This window comes from Phocoena sinus, chromosome 17 (genome assembly GCF_008692025.1).
Source record: "Phocoena sinus isolate mPhoSin1 chromosome 17, mPhoSin1.pri, whole genome shotgun sequence".
NCBI classification, from domain to species: domain Eukaryota; kingdom Metazoa; phylum Chordata; class Mammalia; order Artiodactyla; family Phocoenidae; genus Phocoena; species Phocoena sinus.
The window spans coordinates 79,488,859-79,509,101 of record NC_045779.1 but is presented as its reverse complement, the minus strand read 5'-3'; the positions used below and the strand labels follow the sequence as shown (position 1 = coordinate 79,509,101).

Here is a 20,243-nt window from a genome sequence, read left to right as displayed (position 1 = left end):
CGGGGCGGAAGTTCCTAGCGGACGTTTCCGGCCTGGCGGGTTAACCCTCGCCGGCCTGGTGTGTGGGGTACGTGTACCTTTCTCGGCGGAGCCGAGGGAGTCCTAGACTCCCCTCGCGCTGAGGTGCCTGCGGCGCTGCGACAGGCGGGACGGCGCGGGGCTGGCCGAGCCGAGGGAGCGCCTGTTCGTGTGGCCTGAGGGGCGGGCCGGGCGGAAACCCGCGCGGGGGTGGGGTCCGGGCTACCCCGGCGCGGAGGCGGGGCGGCGGACAAGAGCCAGGCTTCACGGAGGAGGCGAAGTTTAGGCACGGTCTGGGGATGCACCGAACCTGTGCTTTTTCTCAGATGAGAGAGAGTACCTTTCACTCATTAGGGGTAGGTTCAGTGAAAGGATGAAGTCGCGAAGTCTGTGCAGCGAGGGGACGTTGGTGCACATCCCGGCGCTGAACAATCCCAGGGCCCATTCATTCGCTCGGTGGGCGCCCAGTACGCACTGCCTTGGTGATGATTAAGATTTACTGGGTTTTGTTTGTGGTTTGCGAACACTATGCGAAGCACTTTATACATTTTTCTCACTTAACTCAAAATAGTCACTTAAGGTAAGTGGTGATGTTCTCATTTTATGGTCTGTGGAGAAACACGTCACTTACTCGAGACCCTTCGTTAGGAGGTGGTGTATCTGAGATTGGAACTCAGTCTGGTGGAGCCCAGGGCCTATGCTTCTAACAGGAGTGTTACGTGCCTCCCACATGAGGCTGAAAGGGGAGGCAGAGTGCATTTGGAAGGACCACTTGTGCACAGCACGCAAAGGGCGTGAGCACCAGGGACCTGTCAAAGGCAAGCCCTGGCTGAGGACCGAGAGGCTGCCTCTGGCCTGGGTGGCCTGAGGAGGAGATTCCGGGATGGCCCAAGAGAAATGAACTGGGCATTAATAAGCTTGGGTTCAGCTGTCAGTTAGAGCCCAACAGAGGCTTAAGTGACGAAGGCAGGGCAGGCAGGGTTTGTTCTGGGTTGTGTCTCTGAGGTTCCCTGGGTTTTACCCTCATGGTCACACTAGACAGAAGTGTTTCTCCCTGTTTCTTTTTTATCATCAGGGAGGAAAAGCCTTTTCTAGAAGCCTTTTTGAAAACTTCCCTTACATCTTGTTGACCAGAAGATGGGCCTAGGGCCAAAGTAGCTGGGGCCAAGGAAAGCGGGCACATTTCTACCTGAATTAAGGGGTCTGTTTGTATGGAGCAGGCTGTGGGGGCAGAGGCTGACTGTGTATCAGAGGCCAGTTGGGAAGGTTTTCATGGGAGTGACACCCCGTGTCACCTGTCACCCTAAACTATCACCAGATCTGTGGTTCTAAATGTCATATGTATGCTGACAGTTACCAGTGTATACCCAGCCAGCTTCAGCCTCTCTCCTGAAATTTGGACTTGTGGATCGAAATGCCCTCATTCTCCACTTGTAGGTCTGATAGGCATCTTGTACATAACATGTACAAGACAACTTTTAATTTTTATCCTTCAGATATACTTCTACAGTCTTCCTGGGTAATTGGAGATTTCATCATCTCAGGTGTATGGGCCAAAGATCTTGGTGTTTCATCCCACATCTAATTTGTCAGCAAATCCTATTGACTGTACCTTTGAAAGGTATCTGCAGTCTGACTGCTTATCACCTGCTACCACCATCTGGTCCAAGACACTATCGTCTCTAGCTGTGTTATTGCTGGGACCTTCCGGTTGGTTTTCCTGCTTCTACCCTTACACCCTCCTCCCTGCCCCCTAGTCCATTTTCAAAGCAGCAGCCGGAGCAGCCGCATGTCAAGTCATATCACTCTGCCCAGACCTTCCAGATGCTCCTAATCTCATTCAGAATAAAAGCCTAAGTCCTGTAGCCCTAAAGTTACCCCACCCTCCTCTGTCTTGCCCTCCCCTACTCTGCTTCAGCCCCTCTGGCCTCCTTGCCCTTCCTTGAACACGTCAAGTATGCTTGCACCTTGCAACCTTTGCACTTGCGCCTCCCCATGTATCAGGATGTATCTCCCCTGATACCTACTTAGTGCCGGCCCTCACTCCATCCATATCTGTTTTGATGTTACTTTATCAGAGGTGCCTTCCCTGGCTGCCTTTCGTGAAATGTCTCCTCCCAGTAGTTGCTGCCCTCGTGCTGCGTGTTGTTTCTCTTCCTTATCCCCTGACACAAGCATCATGTCTGTCAACTTCCCTACGGCTTGTGCACTGCTGTAGAGTAGGAGCTTGTTCTTCTTGTCCTCAGCTGTTTGCCCGCTGCGCAGGATTCTCCTGGGTGGGCCTGAGATGCAAACCGTCGTCTCCCCTTGTCAGGTGCACCGCCGGGGACCTGGCTTTCGCGTGTGGCCTTGTTATGCTGTTGTACTACGGGCTGCTGAGGACGCTTCCTGGGGGGCAAGGGAATATATAGTCTCAGGCCACTGGGTGCTGAGACCATTGTTCCTTCTTGGGGATTTCAAGTAGCCTACAACTGGGTCTCTGCTGCCACAGACCTCTTGAGGTACAGGCGCGGAAGTCTCAAGTTGCTGTGGGGAGCAGAAGGCGGGTCAGGCTCCATCACACTCTTCCCTTTTGCTACAGCTCTGCCTGCCTCCTCGGGACAAGCTTGGAGACCCAGTGATGGCCCACAGGCAGCTTTTTCCTGGGCCCCAGGTGAGTGGTCTTCGTGGAGACGCCTCAGTGTGGCCTCAGCCCTTTCCTGGCTGGAGTATCCACGGTTCCCTCTGAGGCACTGGTCTCAGGGTAGTTGGCTCCCTGTCTTCATTGATGTCCTCAACCCTTGGGTTCAAGTCCCTGAAATGCACTCTGGACTGTGTCATCTCACCCCTGGACTGGGCACAGAGGAGGGCAAGGAATGGGCAGGTAAACACGAGTCAGAATGGTGTCTGCCCCAAAGAGCCCGCTCTTGTGGGGAAGGCAGTCTGGTGCATGTGCTCAGAGGGGTTTTGCCCATCCTGAGCCTAGTGCCTCCCTACCCCCAGGCCTGTCCTGGGGTTGCAACAAGATCTTGTCATTCCAGGTCTTGGTTTCCTTCGAGGAAGTGGCCGTGCTCCTTTCCCAAGAGGAGTGGGGCCATCTGGGCCCTGCTCAGAAGAGGCTCTACAGGGATGTGATGCTGGAAACCTATGGGAACCTGGTCTCGCTGGGTGAGGCTCTTCCCAGGAGCTCAGCTCTGGGCTTCCTGCTCCATGAATGGCTCTGGGAACTGGGACTGGGGCTGGGCTCAAGGCTCAGAGGCTTCTCAGCCCCTGGGGCCAGACATGGGGCATTTGTGACCCTGGGCCCAGGCAGGCCTGGTCTGGGCAGAGGAGGGGACAGGTGGTGCCAGGGACTCCCCCAGGTTCTTTGTAGGAAGTATGGGAGAACATTATTCATTGAACGCCAAGTATATTCATATCCCCTCAGTTAATCTTCATGCATCTTCGAGGTTGGTGGTAGGATACATAGTTTATAGGTGAACCTGAGACTGGCAAATATTCCTTCATTAAGTTCACACAGGCTGTCAGGGCAGATCTGGGCTTTGCATCCATTTAGCTTCAGAGCCCTGCTTTATACCTGCCTTATACTTAGTTTGCTGTACATCAACACCTCCTCTACCATGAGTCTTCTGCCATGATGTGTTCAGGCCCCAAGTCTGTCCCTTAACTGTGACCCCCAGAAAAGCTGGGTTTGACTTTTCTTCAGCTGGGACAGAGGCCTACTTCTGTGTCCATGCTTTGGAGACCAGGTGGCAGGCAAGGTCATGACAGCACACAGACGCTGCCCATGGGGCCATCCTGCCCTGGACCTGGATGAGTTGTCAGTCTTGCTTTCTTTCTCTGGAGCAGGACTTCAAGGTTCCAAACCTGATGTCATCTCCAAGCTGGAGCAGGGGGAAGAGCCATGGGCCCCACACTCACCAAGAATTGAGGGGAGCTGGATTTGGAGACGCAGGCGTGCAGGTGAGTCTGCAGGAACACCCCCACGTTCTCGTGCGCCTGCTGGCAGGTGCCACCACTTCACCGGGCCAAATTGCGTCACCACTAGAGCTTTGCTTTCCTTCTCCACCTTCTTTCTCTTTTTTGCTATTAATGGCCCCTATTCTGTGCCCCTGAATGGGGTCATGTTTACCCTACCCTAGAAGATGCTCTTTCAGTTCCTGAAAAGAGCTTGGGTGTCTCCCTAGCAGCTGCCTCCCTACCCTGGCTGCCTCTCAGTCGTTTCCATGTCACCCAGTCCTCAGGCCTTGCTGGCCAGCTCTGCCTTAGCTGCTGGAGACACCACTTAGAGAGTCCACCTGGAGGCTTGCCATCCTGCCCAGACTCTCACCCCTGCTGTTCACTCAGAGTTCCCAGGCTGATTCTGGGCTTCCGAGAAACACGTGACTTAGGGCTGCTTCTTGTGTGGCGAAGGATTTGGGCACGTACATAGTAAGCGGAGCAGAGTTCCTGTGCTCTTTGCTGCATGGCAACTAACATTGCTTGGCCTGTTGTGCATTCCTAGCACTGTGCTGGCACAGTGAACTTACACAATCCTCCAACATCCCTGCAGAGTCGGTGCTCAGGAAAATGAGGCACAGAGAGGTTCAGTTGCTAGCCCAAGGTCACACAGCCAGCCAGGGACAGAGGTGAGTTGGATCTCAGGTGGACTGGCTCCCTACCACACGCCTTTTTTTTTTTCTTTTTAAAAACAGCTTTTTAAAGGTATAATTAGCATATAATATGCTATGCATATTTTTTAAACTTTTTTAAAAATAAATTTATCTTATTTATTTTTGGCTGCTTTGGGTCTTCATTGCTGCGAGCGGGCTTTCTCTAGTTGCAGCGAACAGGGACTACTACTCTTCGTCGCAGTGCACAGGCTTCTCGTTGCAGTGGCTTCTCTTGTTGTGGAGCACAGCCTCTAGGTGCACGGGCTTCAGTAGTTGTGGCACGCGGGCTCAGTTGCTCCACAGCATGGGATCTTCCTGGATGAGGGATCGAACCTCTGTCCCCTGCATTGGCGAGCAGATTCTTAACCACTGCGCCACCAAGGAAGTCCCTGCTGTACATGTTTAAATGTACAATTTGGAAACATTTTTGCGTATGTATGCACCTATGAAACTGTCCACTATGGTAGAGATAGCAAACATATTTATTACCCCTAAAAGTTTTCTCATGTCTCTTTGTAATCCCTCCCTCTCACCGCTTCCCACCTCTATCCTGAAGCAATTACTGATCTTCTTACTGTCACTATAGATTACATTTTCTAGAGTTTTATATAATTGACATCATGGAGCATGTGTTTTTTTTTGCCTGGCTTTTCTTGACTCACATAATTATTTTGCAATCCATTCATGTTGTGTGTCAATAATTCAGTTCTTTTTTATTTCTGATAGGTATTCTGTTATATGGATATACCACAATTTGTTTATCCATTCTCTGTTAATGGACATTTAGATTGTTTCCAATTTGTGGTTAATACAAATAAAGCTGCCATGAACACTTGTGTACAAACCTTTGTTTGCTTGGCCATACATTCCCTTTTCTCTTGGCAATACCTAGGAATAAAATGGCTGCATTAGGGCTTCCCTGGTGGCGCAGTGGTTGAGAGTCCGCCTGCCGATGCAGGGGACACAGGTTCGTGCCCCGGTCTGGGAGGATCCCACATGCCGCGGAGCAGCTGGGCCTGTGAGCCATGGCCGCTGAGCCTGCGCGTCCGGAGCCTGTGCTCCGCAATGGGAGAGGCCACAACAGTGAGAGGCCCGCGTACCGCAAAAAAAAAAAAAAAATGGCTGCATTACATGGCAGGTGTTTATTTAAACTTTTAGGAAACTGCCAAAGTGCTTTCCAAAGCAGTTGTACTATTTTACATTCCCACCAGCAAGGATGAGAGTTTCATTTCCTCAACTTCCTTGCCAACAGTTGGTGTGCTCAGTCTTTTAATTGTAGCCACTGTGATGGATGTGTAGTGGTATCTTATTTTTAATTCCCCTGATGATTAAAGATGTTGAGCATCTTTCCATGTGCTTGTTTTCCTTCTGGATTTCTTCACTGGTGAATGTCTGTTTAGATCTTTGCCTATTTTTTAATTGTGTTTTTCTTTCCTTATTGTTGATTTTAAAAGAGTTCCTTTCTAAATACAGGAATGTTCTATTTACAGGTCCTTTATCAGATATATACTTTGCATGGATTATTCTCTCACTCTGTGCCTTGTCTTTTTATTCTCTTAACAGTGTCTTTTGAAGAGTAGAAGTTTTAAATTTTGGTAAAGTCCAGTTTGTTAATTTGTTCTTTCATGGATTGTGCTTTTAGTGTCATATCTAAGAAATCTTTGCCTAACCCAGAAGATTTTCTTCTTTGAAAAGAAAATTTTATAAGTTAAAATTTTTGTGTGTTGCATTTAAGTTTTGATTCATGTTGAGTTAATTTTTGGTGTGAGGTATGGATCCAAGTTTAATTTTTTACAAGTGAATGTCCAGTTGTTCCAGTACCATTTGTTGAAAAGACTATCCATTCTCCACCTGCACTGCCTTTGTACCTTTGTCAAAAAAATCAGTTGTCCATGGGAGCTGCCTGATGGTCTAGTGGTTAGGATTTGGCATTTTCACTGCTGTGGCCTGAGTTCAATCCCTGGTTGAGGAACTGAGATCCTGCAAGCTGTGTAGCACAACCAAAAAAAAAAAAAAGAGAGTTGTCCATATATATGTGAGATTATTTGGAGCTCTCTGTTCTCTTCCGTTATTCTATTGTCGATCTTTATACTCCGACACCACACTGTTGTGGATGCTTCATTAAAAGTCTGGAATCAGGTAGCATTTGTCCTCCAATTTTGTTCTTCATTTTCAGAGTTGTTTTGGCTATTCTAGATCCTTTGTATTTTCATATGAATTGAAAAATCAGCTTATTGCTATCTGAAAAAAGTCCTGCTAGCATTTTTGTTAAGATTGCATTGAATCCATAGATCAGTTTGAGGGAAATTGACATATATTGTTTTCTAACCCATGAACAAGATGTATGTCTCCATTTATTTGTCTTAATTTCTCAGTAGTATTTTACACTTTTCTGTGTACAGGCATTTTACATCTTTTGTCAGATTTATTCCTAAGTATTTCATATATTTTTTACACATTTATTGAAGTATAGTTGATTTACAAAGTTGTGTTAATTTCTGCTGTACCATTTTTTATATATATATATATATATATTCTTTTTTTTAATTAATTTATTTTATTTATTTATTTTTGGCTGCATTGGGTCTTTGTTGCTGCATGTGGGCTTTCTCTAGTTGTGACGAGCAGGGTGTACTCTTCGTTGCAGTGTGTGGGCTTCTCACTGGGATGGCTTCTCTTGTTGCGGAGCACAGGCTTTAGACGTGTGGGCTTCAGCACATGGGCTCAGTAGTTGTGGCTCACGGGCTCAGTAGTTGTGGCTCACGAGATCTGGAGCGCAGTCTTAGTAGTTGTGGCGTATGGGCTTTGTTGCTCCGCGGCATGTGGGATCTTCCCAGACCAGGGCTCAAACCCGTGTACCCTGCATTGGCAGGCGGATTCTTAACCACTGCACCACCAGGGAAGCCCTCTTTCATATTTTTCATGTTTTTGTACATGGTATTTTTTTTTAATTCCAATTTCTAGTTGTTTATTACTTATAAATAAAAAACAGAATTGATTTTTGGGTGCGTACCATGGGAACAGTAGGCATGTAGGGGAATGGGCCCATGATGGCAGGAAGGAGTTAGGGGTAACAAAGTGCTGGAAATAAACAGGTGGTACCATGGCCTCTGTTTCTCTCACCTGGATTTTCCCTGATAAAACATAACCAGTTAAACTTACTTTTAGGGTCCCTCTTAGTTTCTCCACATACAATGCACCACCCTCTGTGGGGCACACAATCTGTTAAACATCATCCCCTGGTGACCCTTTTTTCTATCTTGTCTTTCCTCCTTACCTGGACTAAGAAGTGGTTCATCTCCCAGGAGAGGTCTGATGTCTGAGCCCATAGTGTCCAGGGGAAGAGAAACATCAACCGAGACAGAGGTGTCAAAGGAGAGGTAGACAGGACCACGTCAGGCTCTGTTGGATTTCTTATCCTAGGAGGGTGAAAAGCTATGGAATGTGTGTTTAAAAATAATTTATTTTTGTGCAGTGAACATGTGTCATTTTAGTAGAACAACAGAACTGATCCCTGTAGAGAAGTGTGGTGACAAGAATAAAACATCACCCCAAATCTTGCCTTGCAGAAACGTTCATTCTCGGCATTAGGTGACAGTATTTCATGGACCCCAGATGCATTGGCTCGACCAGATAGAAGTTTGTCTCCCTCGTGTAACAGCGTCCCTGTTTGGTGGATTCTCAGTTTGACATGCTTGTTAGGAGGCCAGCTCGTCTGTCTTATTTCTCCGCCACCCTCTAGAGCGACATGCCTAAACACTCACCTCCAGGTTTAACACTGGGTTATGGGAGGAGAGAGTGGAGGAGGCCATTTCACTGCCATGGAGTCTATGACCTTGTCTGTGACCTTGAAGTTGCCCATGTCACTTCTACTCACATTCCACTGCTGAGAATTCAGTTATGTGGCCACAGCTAATACTGTTATTTTCTTAGTGGTTGTTCTGGAACTTACCGTGTACATCTTAACTTATCAGAATCTACTTCTGGTTTATACTAACAATTGCAGTGACTATAGAATAGTTATGACTATAGAACGCCATTTCCTCTCCTTCGTTTTTGTTTTTTGTTGTTGTTTTTAAATATTTATTTATTTATTTGGCTGTGCCAGGCCTTGGTTGCAGCATGCGGGATCTAGTTCCCTGACCCAGGGAACCTGGGCCCCCAGTCTTAACCACTGGATCACCAGGGAAGTCCCTCTCCTCCCTTTTTGTGCATTGTTGTGTATCTGTGTGTGTTATAAATTCAACAATACATTCTTATAATACTTTATATAATTTTATGTCTGTCGTGGGAACTAAAAGAAATGAGACCAGCATATATGTACACAGTTTGTTATATCATCTACTTTCTTATTTACCATTTCTCTTCATTTGTTCCTGTGCGTTTAAGTTACATCTGCTGTCGTTTCCTTACTCCAGTGTATCTTTCCTCTTACCCACCTCCTTTGTGCTGTTTTTGTCGCGTGCAATACATTTCTATCTGTGATATTGTGATTTATAAGAAGAAGTATGTATTTGGTCCTCATCCCGTTTCTGGCACAGAGCTCCTAAAACCCTCGGAATTTCCGAAGTAATGAGAGTAGTGAAAATTGCTCTGTTGTTTTTGAAAATGCCCTAGCAGTCCAGTCCAGTAAAATCTGCGCAGCAGTATTTTTAAAAGTCAGTCTTGGAGGTTTGTTGTGACTCAAGGAGGCTGGATGCAGAAAGGAATCCCCCACCCTCTCAGCCACACTCACCAGGAATTTCACCTCTTTAGGTTGGAGTTGGAGGGGATGATAGGTGCTGGTGGCCTAGCCTGATGAGATGTGGGGAGCTTCCCCTGGGAGCTGCAGGGAGAGGGAGCCCCTTCTTGGCCCCACCCAAGAGGAGTAGAGCATCTGTCATTGCTGAGCTGGGTGGGTGGAGGTGCGGCGGGTTAGGGCTCACATGCCACACACTCTTGCTGCTCTTGCCAAGTTTTAGTAGATTTTCTTGAAAAACCGTTTCTTCATTTGCTTTTTGCTCTTGGGACAATTTCCAGAGACATTAAAATGGTTGTTAGTTGGGGTTGGGTTTTTTGTTTTGTTTTGTTTTAATAGTTCTTGCCAGCTTTGTTTTGCTGTGACTTGGATCCATGGAGTTTATTACACTGTTATCAAAGTGGAATTTCCTGACTTTCAATTTTGAAGAATATTTTTGCTGGACGTAGAATTCTAGGTTGGCAGTTGTATTCTTCAGTACGTTAAAAATATCGTTCTGTCTGCCATCTTCCACTTCTGAAGTCGAAAAGTCAGCCTGCGATTTTGCTTTGAAAGTGATACATCTTTTTCCTCTTGCTGCTTTTAACATTTCTTTTTTTGGTTTTCAGCAGTTTGGTTATGTTATACCCATGTGTGATTTTCTTTGCATTGACATTACTTAGGGTTCTTCGAGCTTTCTGAATCTATAGTTTATAGACTTTTGTCAGTTGTAGGAAAATCTAGGCCAAAATTTCTCAAATTATTTCTTCTATTCCTTTTCTCCTCTCCTCCTGGGATTTTGAGAATATACACATTACACTTTCCACCTTGTTGCACCTGCTTCTTATGCTCTTTTCTGTATTCCCTGTCCTATTTTTTTCCTTGCTGTGTTTCAATCTGAATACTTTTCAGATATTACTTAACGCACCTTTCAGTTACATAATCCTCTGTTTTGTTACCTGCTATCTGCCAATGTACTGTCTTGTCTGTTGAACTCTTAATTTCAGTTTTCATTTGATTTCTAGTGAATTCTCTATCTCTTTGTTTTCTTACATATACTAATCATGGTTTGTTTGTTTTAAGCTGGTTCTTGATAATATCTGAATTGCCTGTGGGTTTGCTTCAATTGTATATTTTTCTCCTGGTTTCTTGTCGTTTAGTCTTTTTTTTAAAACATGATTTCTGATATTCAGTTGTATCAGTTATTATAGATTAAAAATTATAGAGGCTTTATGTGATGTTACATTCTTGAAAGAGGATCAAGTCTCCTTCTGGCAGACAGATAAAATGCCATTGGATCACCTTCGCATGTTAAGGGGTTGGTCTTAAGCTTTGTTAGGGCTGGTCTGATACTCAGAGGAAAATTCCCTACTCATTGTTCCCCTTTGAGGAATGTTAGGGACCTGGTTCATTATTCTGAAAACCAGTAAATAAAAGAATCAAGGATTGATTCTGCTTTTACTAAATGGGTTATCCCTCAGGATAACTAGACAATTCATGAGTAAAAGTTTCTTCATAGAAACGTTAAGGGTTTAAATAAAAAGGTCAAACCTGAATCCTGAGATACCAGCTAAAAATTCTAAATACAGAAGACAACTAATCCTACCACCTCCTTCCTCTAACCCTGTACAAAGAACACCCAGCAGTAAAATATCTTCTACCTAGGGCAAAAACAAAGGAATTGCCTCAAAAAACCAAATAGCCCTAGGTAAAGACTTGCAAATTTTGGCATTTGGGGGTGCCCTGGACTTATAGCCACCATCTCATTCAAATGCCCTTCTGATTCATGAATACCCTCATTCATAGAGTTCCCAAGTATCTTTTTATTGCCTCAATTTAAAATACAAACAGGCATCAACTATAATTCAATTTTCAAAAGAACTAAAAAAATAATAAAAGTAAATTAAAAATAAACTAAAACACAAACAGACAACCAAGGATCCCTGACATCTGAAGCAGTGTGAACTGGTGTGAGCCGTCGCTTCTTTTTTTTTTTTTTGGCTGCTTTGGGTCCTCGTTGCTGCACGCAGGCTTTCTTTAGTTGAGGTGAGTGGTGGCTACTCTTCGTTGTGGTGCGCGGGCTTCTCACTACAGTGGCTTCTCTTTGTTGCAGAGCACGGGCTCTAGGTACATGGGCTTCAGTAGTTGTGGTGCGCGGGCTCAGTAGCTGTGGCTCGCGAGCTCTAGAGCACAGGCTCAGTAGTTGTGGGTCACGGGCTTAGTTGCTCCGCAGCATGTGGGATCTTCCTGGACCAGGGCTCAAACCCGTGTCCCCTGCCTTGGCAGGCAGATTCTTTTTTTTTTTCATAAGTGGTGGTAGGAGTTTATTTATTTATTTTTGCTGTGTTGGGTCTTCGTTTCTGTGCGAGGGCTTTCTCTAGTTGTGGCAAGCGGGGGCCACTCTTCATCGTGGTGTGCGGGCCTCTCACTATTGCAGCCTTTCTTGTTGCGGAGCACAGGCTCCAGACGCACAGGCTCAGTAGTTGTGGCTCACGGACCTAGTTGTTCTGCGGCATGTGGGATCCTCCCAGACCAGGGCTTGAACCCGTGTTACCTGCATTAACAGGCAGATTCTCAACCACTGTGCTACCAGGGAAGCCCCGGCAGGCAGATTCTTAACTGCTGCACCACCAAGGAGGTCCCGGAGATGTTGCTTCTTGACTCATAGATCACTCTGTTCTGTGGTCTCTTTTTTTCGTCACATTCTTCATTCTGTTTCCTACCTGGTGAAATAGCACTTCTTGACAAGAATCATCTTTTTAAACTCTGGTCCCAGGATGTTGAAGACTCTTAACTCCTCAGATACTCCTGACAGAAGCCACAGGAATTCAGGACCTTTACCATCCGCAACCTGCCCCTTCAGACTGCTCCTAGGTTTCTAGAATGAAGTATTGTTTGCTTTTTACCTTTCAGACTTGAATGGTAAAAATCAGTCCCTTTGAAGTACTGGGCGTAGTTCTGCAAAGACAACTTAGCCCAGTGTTAGATCCCACCCAGTTAATATTTTCAGCTCAGTCTCTCTGTTCTGGCTAAACAGTCTGAAAGTGACAGCCCTAATAATAACCACTGTTTACAAAAGAGAGAGTCCATTGTGCTTTCACAGTCTCTCAAAACTGTGAGAGGCTACCCTCTCACAGGTCTCACCAGGTTGTCCTTCCACTGGTCTTTGTAGCCACGTGATTCAGTGCTTTTGGCTGGGTGGTTTTGTTTTTGGTACATTTCCTTTCACTGTTCAGTGCTTTTGGCTGGGTGGTTTTGTTTTTGGTACATTTCCTTTCACTGAGTCTCAGAATTCAGTTGTGTCACAGTTTTTACAAATTTTCAGGTACTTTTATCCGTTGGGAACATGTGGTGTGGACTGTTGTACACATTTGGCTTTTTTGCCTTGTGCTATACCTGCTATTTGAATGGGTAGGTTGCTTCTTTGTTTCTATTTTCCATGATTTACTTCTGTGAAACCAACTTGTCCACATCAAATAATTTTTCCCATTATGTGTTACTCAGTATGCCCTTCATTCATTATATATCGTTTGTGATACATTTACTTTTCAACAAATGTTTGAATTCCTGTTATGTATAAGCCACGGAAGATGCCTTTTTTACAGAGTGTGCAGCAGTGACATCAGTGTAGGTGCTGACCATCCAAGCCTCCACCACTGACTTCCCTCCTGACTTCCCCATCTCCCTCCTTGCCTTCTTCTTTTTTTTTTTTTTTTTGTTGATGTGGACCTTTTTTTTTTAAGTCTTTATTGAAGTTGTTACAATATTGCTTCTGTTTTATGTTTTGGTTTGAGGCATGTGGGATCTGAGCTCCCTGACCAGGGATGGAACCCTCACCCCTTGCATTGGAAGGTGAAGTCCTAACCACTGGACCACCAGGGAAGTCCCCCCTCCTCACCTTCTGAGGGCGCCTCTCCCTCAGGTCACACCTCGAGGTTCCTGCTGCATCTGTTCCTGGTTAGCCCATCTGAAATGGAGGCATTTCACCTTGGGTTTCTTCCCTCCCTCCCTCCTTCCCTCCTTCCTTCCCACACCAGCTTTCATTGCTCTGAGAGCATGCTTCTCTCTCCTCACCTTCTCTTTTCTCTTCCCAGTAAGGTCATTTTTGGTTTTGCATTCTGAAAATCCAAATCCTCCTAGGAGATAATTGTTTCATATAAATGTTTCTATTTATGCTCTAAGTATTTCCCATAGTAAAACATGAGTAACTCTTTTTTTTTTTTTTTTCAGGTTATGTTTCTAGGAAGGAAAAAAAAGAATTGACTCCAAAGCAGGAAATTTCTGAAGAAATGGAATCCCAGAGAACAAAATTAGAAGAGCATGTAAGGAATATTTCCAAGGAATCTGATTTTGAAGAGATGACTAAAACTGAGGGAAAGCTAAATAATTGCTGGGGGAAATATGCAGTGGAGGGACTTAAGAAGGATTTCCCCCAGAAGAGTAATTTCAGGCCAGTGACAGTGACACATGTGAAAACCCCCTTGGGGGAAAGAGGTCCGAAATTCAGTGCAGCTGAGGTAAACTGCGCTGCAGACGCAACTTCTGTCAGAAACTGCAGACTGTCTTCAGGGAAAAGTCTCCACCAGTGTGTGTCATGTGTAGAAAACTTCCAAACGAGTAAGGACCTCACTAACCTCCAAAGTTTCTGTGTAGGAGAACAAGCCTGTCAGGCAGATGTGTTTGTGAAAGTGCCCGGGCAGAGTTCAGTTTTCAGTGAGAACCAGAGGATTAACAGTCCAGAAAAAGCCTTTGAAAAGTGTGCTGTGTGTGGAATAGCTTTTGGTCAGAGCAGAGCTCTCATTCAGCACCCGAGAATTCACAGTGGAGAGAAGCCCTGCAGGTGTGAGGAAGGTGGCAGAGCTTCGCATGCCCGTCCCTACGCCGTGCAGCACTGTAACACTTACACTGGAGAAAGACCCTGTGAGGCTAACGAATGTGAGAAAGCTCTTAGCACATGTCCGTCTTACATTCAGCATTGTAAAGTTCACACTGGGGTGAAGCCCCATGAGTGCAGTCAGTGTGGAAAAACCTTTAGTCATAGCTCTAACCTGATCCATCATCAGAGAGTGCATAGTGCAGAGGAGCCATACATGTGTGTGGAGTGTGGGAAAGCCTTCCGGAGACAGTCACACCTCACTCAGCATAAGAGAACCCATTCTGGAGAGAAACCCCATGACTGTGCTGAGTGCGGCAAAGCCTTCAGCGCACGATTGTCTCTCATTCAACATCAGAAAACTCACACAGGAGAAAAGCCCTATGAGTGTAATGAATGTGGAAAATTCTTTAGCCTGAACCGAACCCTTATTGTTCATCAGAGAATCCACACTGGAGAGAAACCCTATAGGTGTAATGAATGTGGAAAATCCTTCAGTCAGCACTCACAAGTTATTCAACATAAGAGGGTTCACACTGGAGAGAAGCCTTATATCTGCAATGAGTGTGGGAAATCCTTCAGTGCTCGCCTGTCCCTCATCCAGCATCAGAGAATTCACACTGGAGAGAAACCTTATGGGTGTAATGAGTGTGGGAAAACCTTCAGTCAAAAGGGACACCTTACTCAGCATCAGCGAATTCACACTGGAGAGAAGCCCTATGAGTGTAATGAGTGTGGAAAAGCTTTCAGCCAGAGTTTTAATCTCATTCACCATCAAAGGACACACAATGGCGAGAGGCCCTATGAATGTAACGAGTGTGACAAAACCTTCAGTGTTCTCTCCTCCCTTGTTCAGCATCAGAGAGTGCACAATGGAGAGAAGCCCTATGAGTGCCACAGCTGTGGAAAGGCCTTTAGTCAGGGCTCACACCTAATCCAGCACCAGAGGAGTCACACTGGAGAGAAGCCCTATGAGTGTAGCGAGTGTGGGAAAACCTTTGGACAGATATCCACCCTAATTAAGCATGAGAGGACACACAATGGGGAGAAACCCTATGAGTGCGGCGACTGTGGGAAAGCTTTCAGCCAGAGCGCACACCTCATCCGCCATCGAAGAATTCACACTGGGGAGAGCCCTTACACGTGTAGTGACTGTGGGAAGGCCTTCAACGTCCGCTCCTCCCTCATTCAGCATCTCAGGGTTCACACTGGCGAGAAGCCTTATGAGTGCAGTGAGTGTGGCAAGGCCTTCAGCCAGCATTCACAGTTTATTCAGCATCAGAGGGTTCACACTGGAGAGAAACCCTACATGTGCAGTGAATGTGAGAAATCATTCAGTGCACGCTTGTCCCTTATCCAACACCAGAGAATTCACACTGGAGAGAAGCCCTATAAATGCACTGAATGTCAAAAATCCTTCCGACAAAGCTCTCACCTCATTCGACATCAGAGAATCCACAGTGGAGAGCGACCTTACATGTGTAGTAGATGTGGGAAAACTTACAACCAGAGAATATCTCTTATTAGTCATGAGAAAGTTCACAGACTCCACGGTGGAGAGCAAACCTGTCGGCGTGACGAGTGTGGGGAGCTCTTTGGCGCACAGGCAGCGTTCATGCAGCACCGGAAGGTTCATAGTGGAGAGTGACTCACTCTGTCTGATACATTCTTCACAGTTTTACAGCAGGAGAGTTCTACTGATAAGAAAGCTCACTTTATGACTTTCCTTTTGGAAATTCAGCTCTTAAGGAATTAAACTATCTCCCAATGTGCTGTTCACTGAAGGCAGGCTGCTGAATTATGTGGTAAATGTTCCAAGGTAACATGCCTTCCCTCAGACCCAGAGGATGGCTCTCTGCTTGCGTGTTTTAAATGAATGCAACTTAAATATACTTTCCTAGATCATGTTTTTATAGCACCAGACCTTAGTGTACAGTTAGGTGTTTCATTTGGCCCCTGTCTTTCTTTTCTTTCCTCTTCATCATCTATTTCAGCTTCAGGAAAAGTAACTGAGATCCTTGAACTTTCGAGTGTGATTGGGTTGGGGTTTTCTTATTTGTTTGTTTGTAGGGCCTTTTCAAAATGTTTTTGTTCTATTTTGAGGGATATGATACCTTTAACTTCAAAGGGGTTGTCCCTTTTCAGCATCCAGTAATCCACAGAGGTGAGAAGGCATATGAGTATAAGTAGAGTTTGTTAAGGAATGAGGTGAGGCTTGTGTGTAGATTCAAACTGTTGAGGTGGTGCTAGGAAGTCAGGTGACTCATGTAAACTGGGGTTTCCTACAGGGTAATTTGAAAACAAAAAACCCCATGAATTGGAGGGGTGGAATAGGCATAAAGTAGACATAGGCTCGCGTGGGACCTGGGACACAGCTTACAGATTCTGTTGGTATATTCTAGATCCACTTCTGAGGGAAAGGAGGTGAGTGGTTGGAGCTGTTCCCTTTCACTGGGTGGCCTCGCACCAAGCAGACTCTGGTGAGGAGGGCAGGTCCTCCTGCTGCCAGAGGACAGGACTCCAGGTGAGGCAGGGACATGGCATTAAGCACCTTTTCATGGGTAGGTTATCGTGCAGGCTGTTTGTCAGCCTTGGACCCCTGTCTGCATGCTGTAAACATGCTTTTGTCCCTCCTGGGAGCTGTATTAGTCAGTGGTATCTCAGTGCCTGTGGTCCTCCCACCTGATGCTTGAGGTGATGCTAAACCTCCTGGGAGCTGATTTCCTGAGCACAGTCTTCAGAGTGGCTGCCCCTGGTTCATCACGTGTGGTTCACTGCAGTGTCCTCAGAACCCCATTCTCCAGAAGTTTCTATGGCACTTCCTTCTGTTTTTGTGGAGGAAAGATTAGCATCAAAATGGGCTGAAAAAGGGTTATAAATATGAGAGATTCAGCAGAAGGAGTCTGTGAGAGACAGTTCTAGAAACAAATCTGGGAATTGAAAGTGGCTGTTGAGAGTCTGATGAGAAGCTGGTACCGTGTGTGAACCCGTGAGAAGGGGCTAACAGGATCTGGCATGGGCTGCAGTGGGACGGCGCTTTATAAGGCAGGGTAAGAATAAGGCAGGGTAAGAATGGAGTAAAAGAGGAGCAGTGGATTGCTTAATAGCTGGACATTCTATTCCTTTATAGTATCCTTTTCAATAATAAGTTTATTCCTATTTTCCTGCTTTATTAAAGAAACTTTCTCTTAGAAGTTAACTGACCTTTTTTCCTTATGTTGACTTGACCTATGGCTCAGGTCTTATTTTCCAGGCTCTTGTCTATATAGCAGTAGTATTGGTCTTCACTCGTTTTAGAATTTTGAGGAGCTGATTGAAAAATCTGCCTCTTAATGATACTTCTCCTAAGCACACTTCACCACAAATAGCTTTGACATTTTTTAAAACTGGAATTAATACACTGTGATAATAATGGTTATCATGTGCTAGACAAAAATTCTGACTGAGTCAACAAACCTTTACCTTTTTACCTTAGTATGTGCGAGGCACTGTGATGAATGCTTCTCCTGGGTTTTCTCATTTAATCCTCACATCACTTCAGTGAAGCAGATACTTTTATTAGCCCTGTTCCACAATGAGACTGAGGCAGAGAGAGGCTGCTCGGGGGTGGCTCTGGTACCACATGGCTCTGCCGCCCACAGTTGTGGATCCCCCACTGGGCACCTGCCCCAGGCCCACACCCGCTGCACCCCCAGCACCCCAGGCAGGGAGCTTGCAGTCCTGAGGCTGACCCATCTGACTAATTCTGGCCCATTGAAGTTGTATGTTTCACTTAATGTGGTTTGGTGGATAGGTCTTGTAGATGTGTCATCAATGAAGGAAAATGGGAAAATGGTCCAAAGTTGGGAGCCTCTGGCTTGTGACTTTACTAATCATTGCCCGATTGCCGTGTTCCAAAAAGAGAGGGCATGTCTGTCTTTTCCTGAGGTGACTGGACACCTTCATCTCCTGAGCTGTGTCAGAAGCTCCTCCCATGGCTCTCCTGGCTTCAGTCTGAGATGGGGCCTTGGAGCTTTTTATCCAGTTACACCTTCTGCTGTAGAGAAAGGACTTCTGGGAGGAAGGAAAAGAAGTTCCCTGTTCTTGCTCCAAGGATCTCCTTGGCGTCCTTGCAAGAGACACAAGGACTCGGAGGCTGTGGCAGTGTCTTCCTCGCAGCCATACAATTAGAATGCCAAATCGGGAGGAAATATGTGGGGTTTTTTTCTTTATACATTCATCTTTACATACGGTGGACAGATTACTTAATTGAGAACCTCAGCTTTTATTCTAATTCTCTGTTTTAGGTTGTATGTCTAAAACGTCTTTATGAGTAATTCCTGCAGTGAGTTTGGATTATGTCTTAGTTTTCGGTTAAATGTTTTACCCAAATTGTACTGAATTTTATTTACATAGCTAATGTTGTCCATTTCATTCATAAATATCCCTGTTAGCCAGCCTTACCTAGCTGGGCGATGGCATTAGTATTGGTTGGAGCCAGACTGTCTCCTGACGGTTCGAAGCCTCTCTGTGCTGCATGGTGAGGAGCACAGGGCGCCCATCCACCTGGTGCCGCCTGGCGTCTAAACCCAGCCGATTACCTGCGGTTGAGAAGGGTATTTCGGTTTCCCCAGTTGATGCGAAGAAGCTGTTTCTAAAGGAGTTTTGTGACAGTGCCAGCAGATGTACAACCTTCCAAAATCCCCCCTGTGGCCCGGGCTTTCATCACCTGAAAGGTACTAGAAACAGGGAGATGGACAGTGGCCAGGACAGTTTTGACATTCAGGAGGTTGAGCTCTGGTCAGCAGACATCGTACCGTCTGTCTAGCACTCATCCCGAAGACGCCCCTATTCCTGCTGCTCTATTTGGTTGGGCTCAATACCCTCACACGGGGAAGAATAAGGATATTTTCAGGCCCCCCTGGAGCCGCTGTTCTGGTGAGGTGACAGGTGTTCTCTCTCACCTACCTGCTGCACAGCAGGCGGGTGAAGTCTCCTGCCTTAGATCTCCATGTATTGGTAGTTCTTGCCACAGGCTGTGTGGGATTATGACTGGAAGGAACTCAGGGCAGTTAATACTTGGAGGAAGACATTGTTTACTACTCATTGAACTAGTAGAGTTGGTTGCAGTTTGGTTGATCTGCTCCCCATGAAACACTTTTGTAGCCTAACTGGACTTGGGGGCCGGACATTGGCAGTAGGTGGGGTTGGTGTGGGGGTGTTGAGAAGGGCCCCTACCTTCAAGCTTGTGCGGCAGGAGCTGCCCAAGGACTCAGCCTTCCTGGCAGACAGCCGTCACTATGAAGGTGTGGGTCATGGGGCCCAGCCAGGACCTGCTCCCTGTGTGGGTGTCAGGAGTGTCGTATTTGTAAATCCAGAGTTGTTTTGTTATTTCTGGTGTCTGCCTATTGCCAGAACATGGGATTATTAGGTAAAATTCCCAGAGACTTCGGGCGGCCTTTGCTGTCGGGAGAAAGGACGCCCAGACAGTGGGGGCAGGGGCTGAGGGGTCACAGGAGCCCTTCACTTTTCCTGTGTCTGCCTGTCTTATGGTATTTCCACTGATGCCTTGGTGTGGTGGACTCCTGAGGATGACCCATGTCCTTGACCTCCACCACTAGCTCTTGAGCCACAACTGCAGATGTGAATCATAAGGGGACCAAGATCTGCTCTTTCTGCTGTAAACGGTGGTCTGCCCATAAGTGCCTGTTAATGTGTTGTGTGTTCCCCTGCCAATCCTACTGGTTTATCATGTGTAGTTGACATTTCTTCTTTCCCCACTAATTCTAGGTTTTACTTGAGTTTCATGCGTTTATTCACAAGCATTGAAAGGTAGCGGGTGGATTCCATTATTGCTTATGTTCATGCAAGAGTGGGTCGCAAGTGACTCAAGCTGCTGCCTTGAGTCTGAGGACCTGAGTTTCCAGGCAGCGGGACTGCACTGGGATGTTTTCACTTTAACACTGCATACGTGCAGCATCTTCTGTATATCTGAAGATGGGACCAGAAGAAAACTGCAGGATGG

General features: G+C 46.1%; 1 protein-coding gene across 10 annotated transcripts; it reads left to right on the top strand.

The window, feature by feature from the left end:
* The first annotated feature begins 9 nt into the window (after positions 1–9).
* On the top strand, positions 10–18,723 carry LOC116742664 (zinc finger protein 252-like). Of its 10 annotated transcripts, none has more exons than XM_032610494.1 (6): positions 10–67; positions 2,600–2,671; positions 3,039–3,165; positions 3,847–3,960; positions 4,550–4,625; positions 13,597–18,723. In XM_032610494.1, the coding sequence occupies exon 6, from the start codon at positions 13,656–13,658 to the stop codon at positions 15,885–15,887; it is 2,232 nt and encodes a 743-aa protein (XP_032466385.1). In that variant the 5' UTR covers positions 10–67; positions 2,600–2,671; positions 3,039–3,165; positions 3,847–3,960; positions 4,550–4,625; positions 13,597–13,655; the 3' UTR covers positions 15,888–18,723. The 10 variants fall into 10 exon arrangements, with proteins under 10 accessions (XP_032466385.1, XP_032466382.1, XP_032466384.1 ...); XM_032610493.1 differs by lacking the exon at positions 10–67 and adding an exon at positions 75–598; XM_032610495.1 differs by lacking the exon at positions 10–67 and adding an exon at positions 75–598 and having other exon boundaries at positions 3,844–3,960.
* The last annotated feature ends 1,520 nt before the right edge of the window (positions 18,724–20,243 follow it).

What these genes read in the sequence shown, in the direction of transcription:
- LOC116742664 (XM_032610486.1), top strand. Translation starts at nt 2,898, where the DNA reads ATGGTGTCTGCCCCAAAGAGCCCGCTCTTGTGGGGAAGGCAGTCTGGT. An exon ending in TGGGAACCTGGTCTCGCTGG is followed by an intron (nt 3,166 to 3,846) that starts GTGAGGCTCTTC and finishes TCTCTGGAGCAG; the next exon opens with GACTTCAAGGTTCCAAACCT. An exon ending in TTGGAGACGCAGGCGTGCAG is followed by an intron (nt 3,961 to 13,596) that starts GTGAGTCTGCAG and finishes TTTTTTTTTCAG; the next exon opens with GTTATGTTTCTAGGAAGGAA.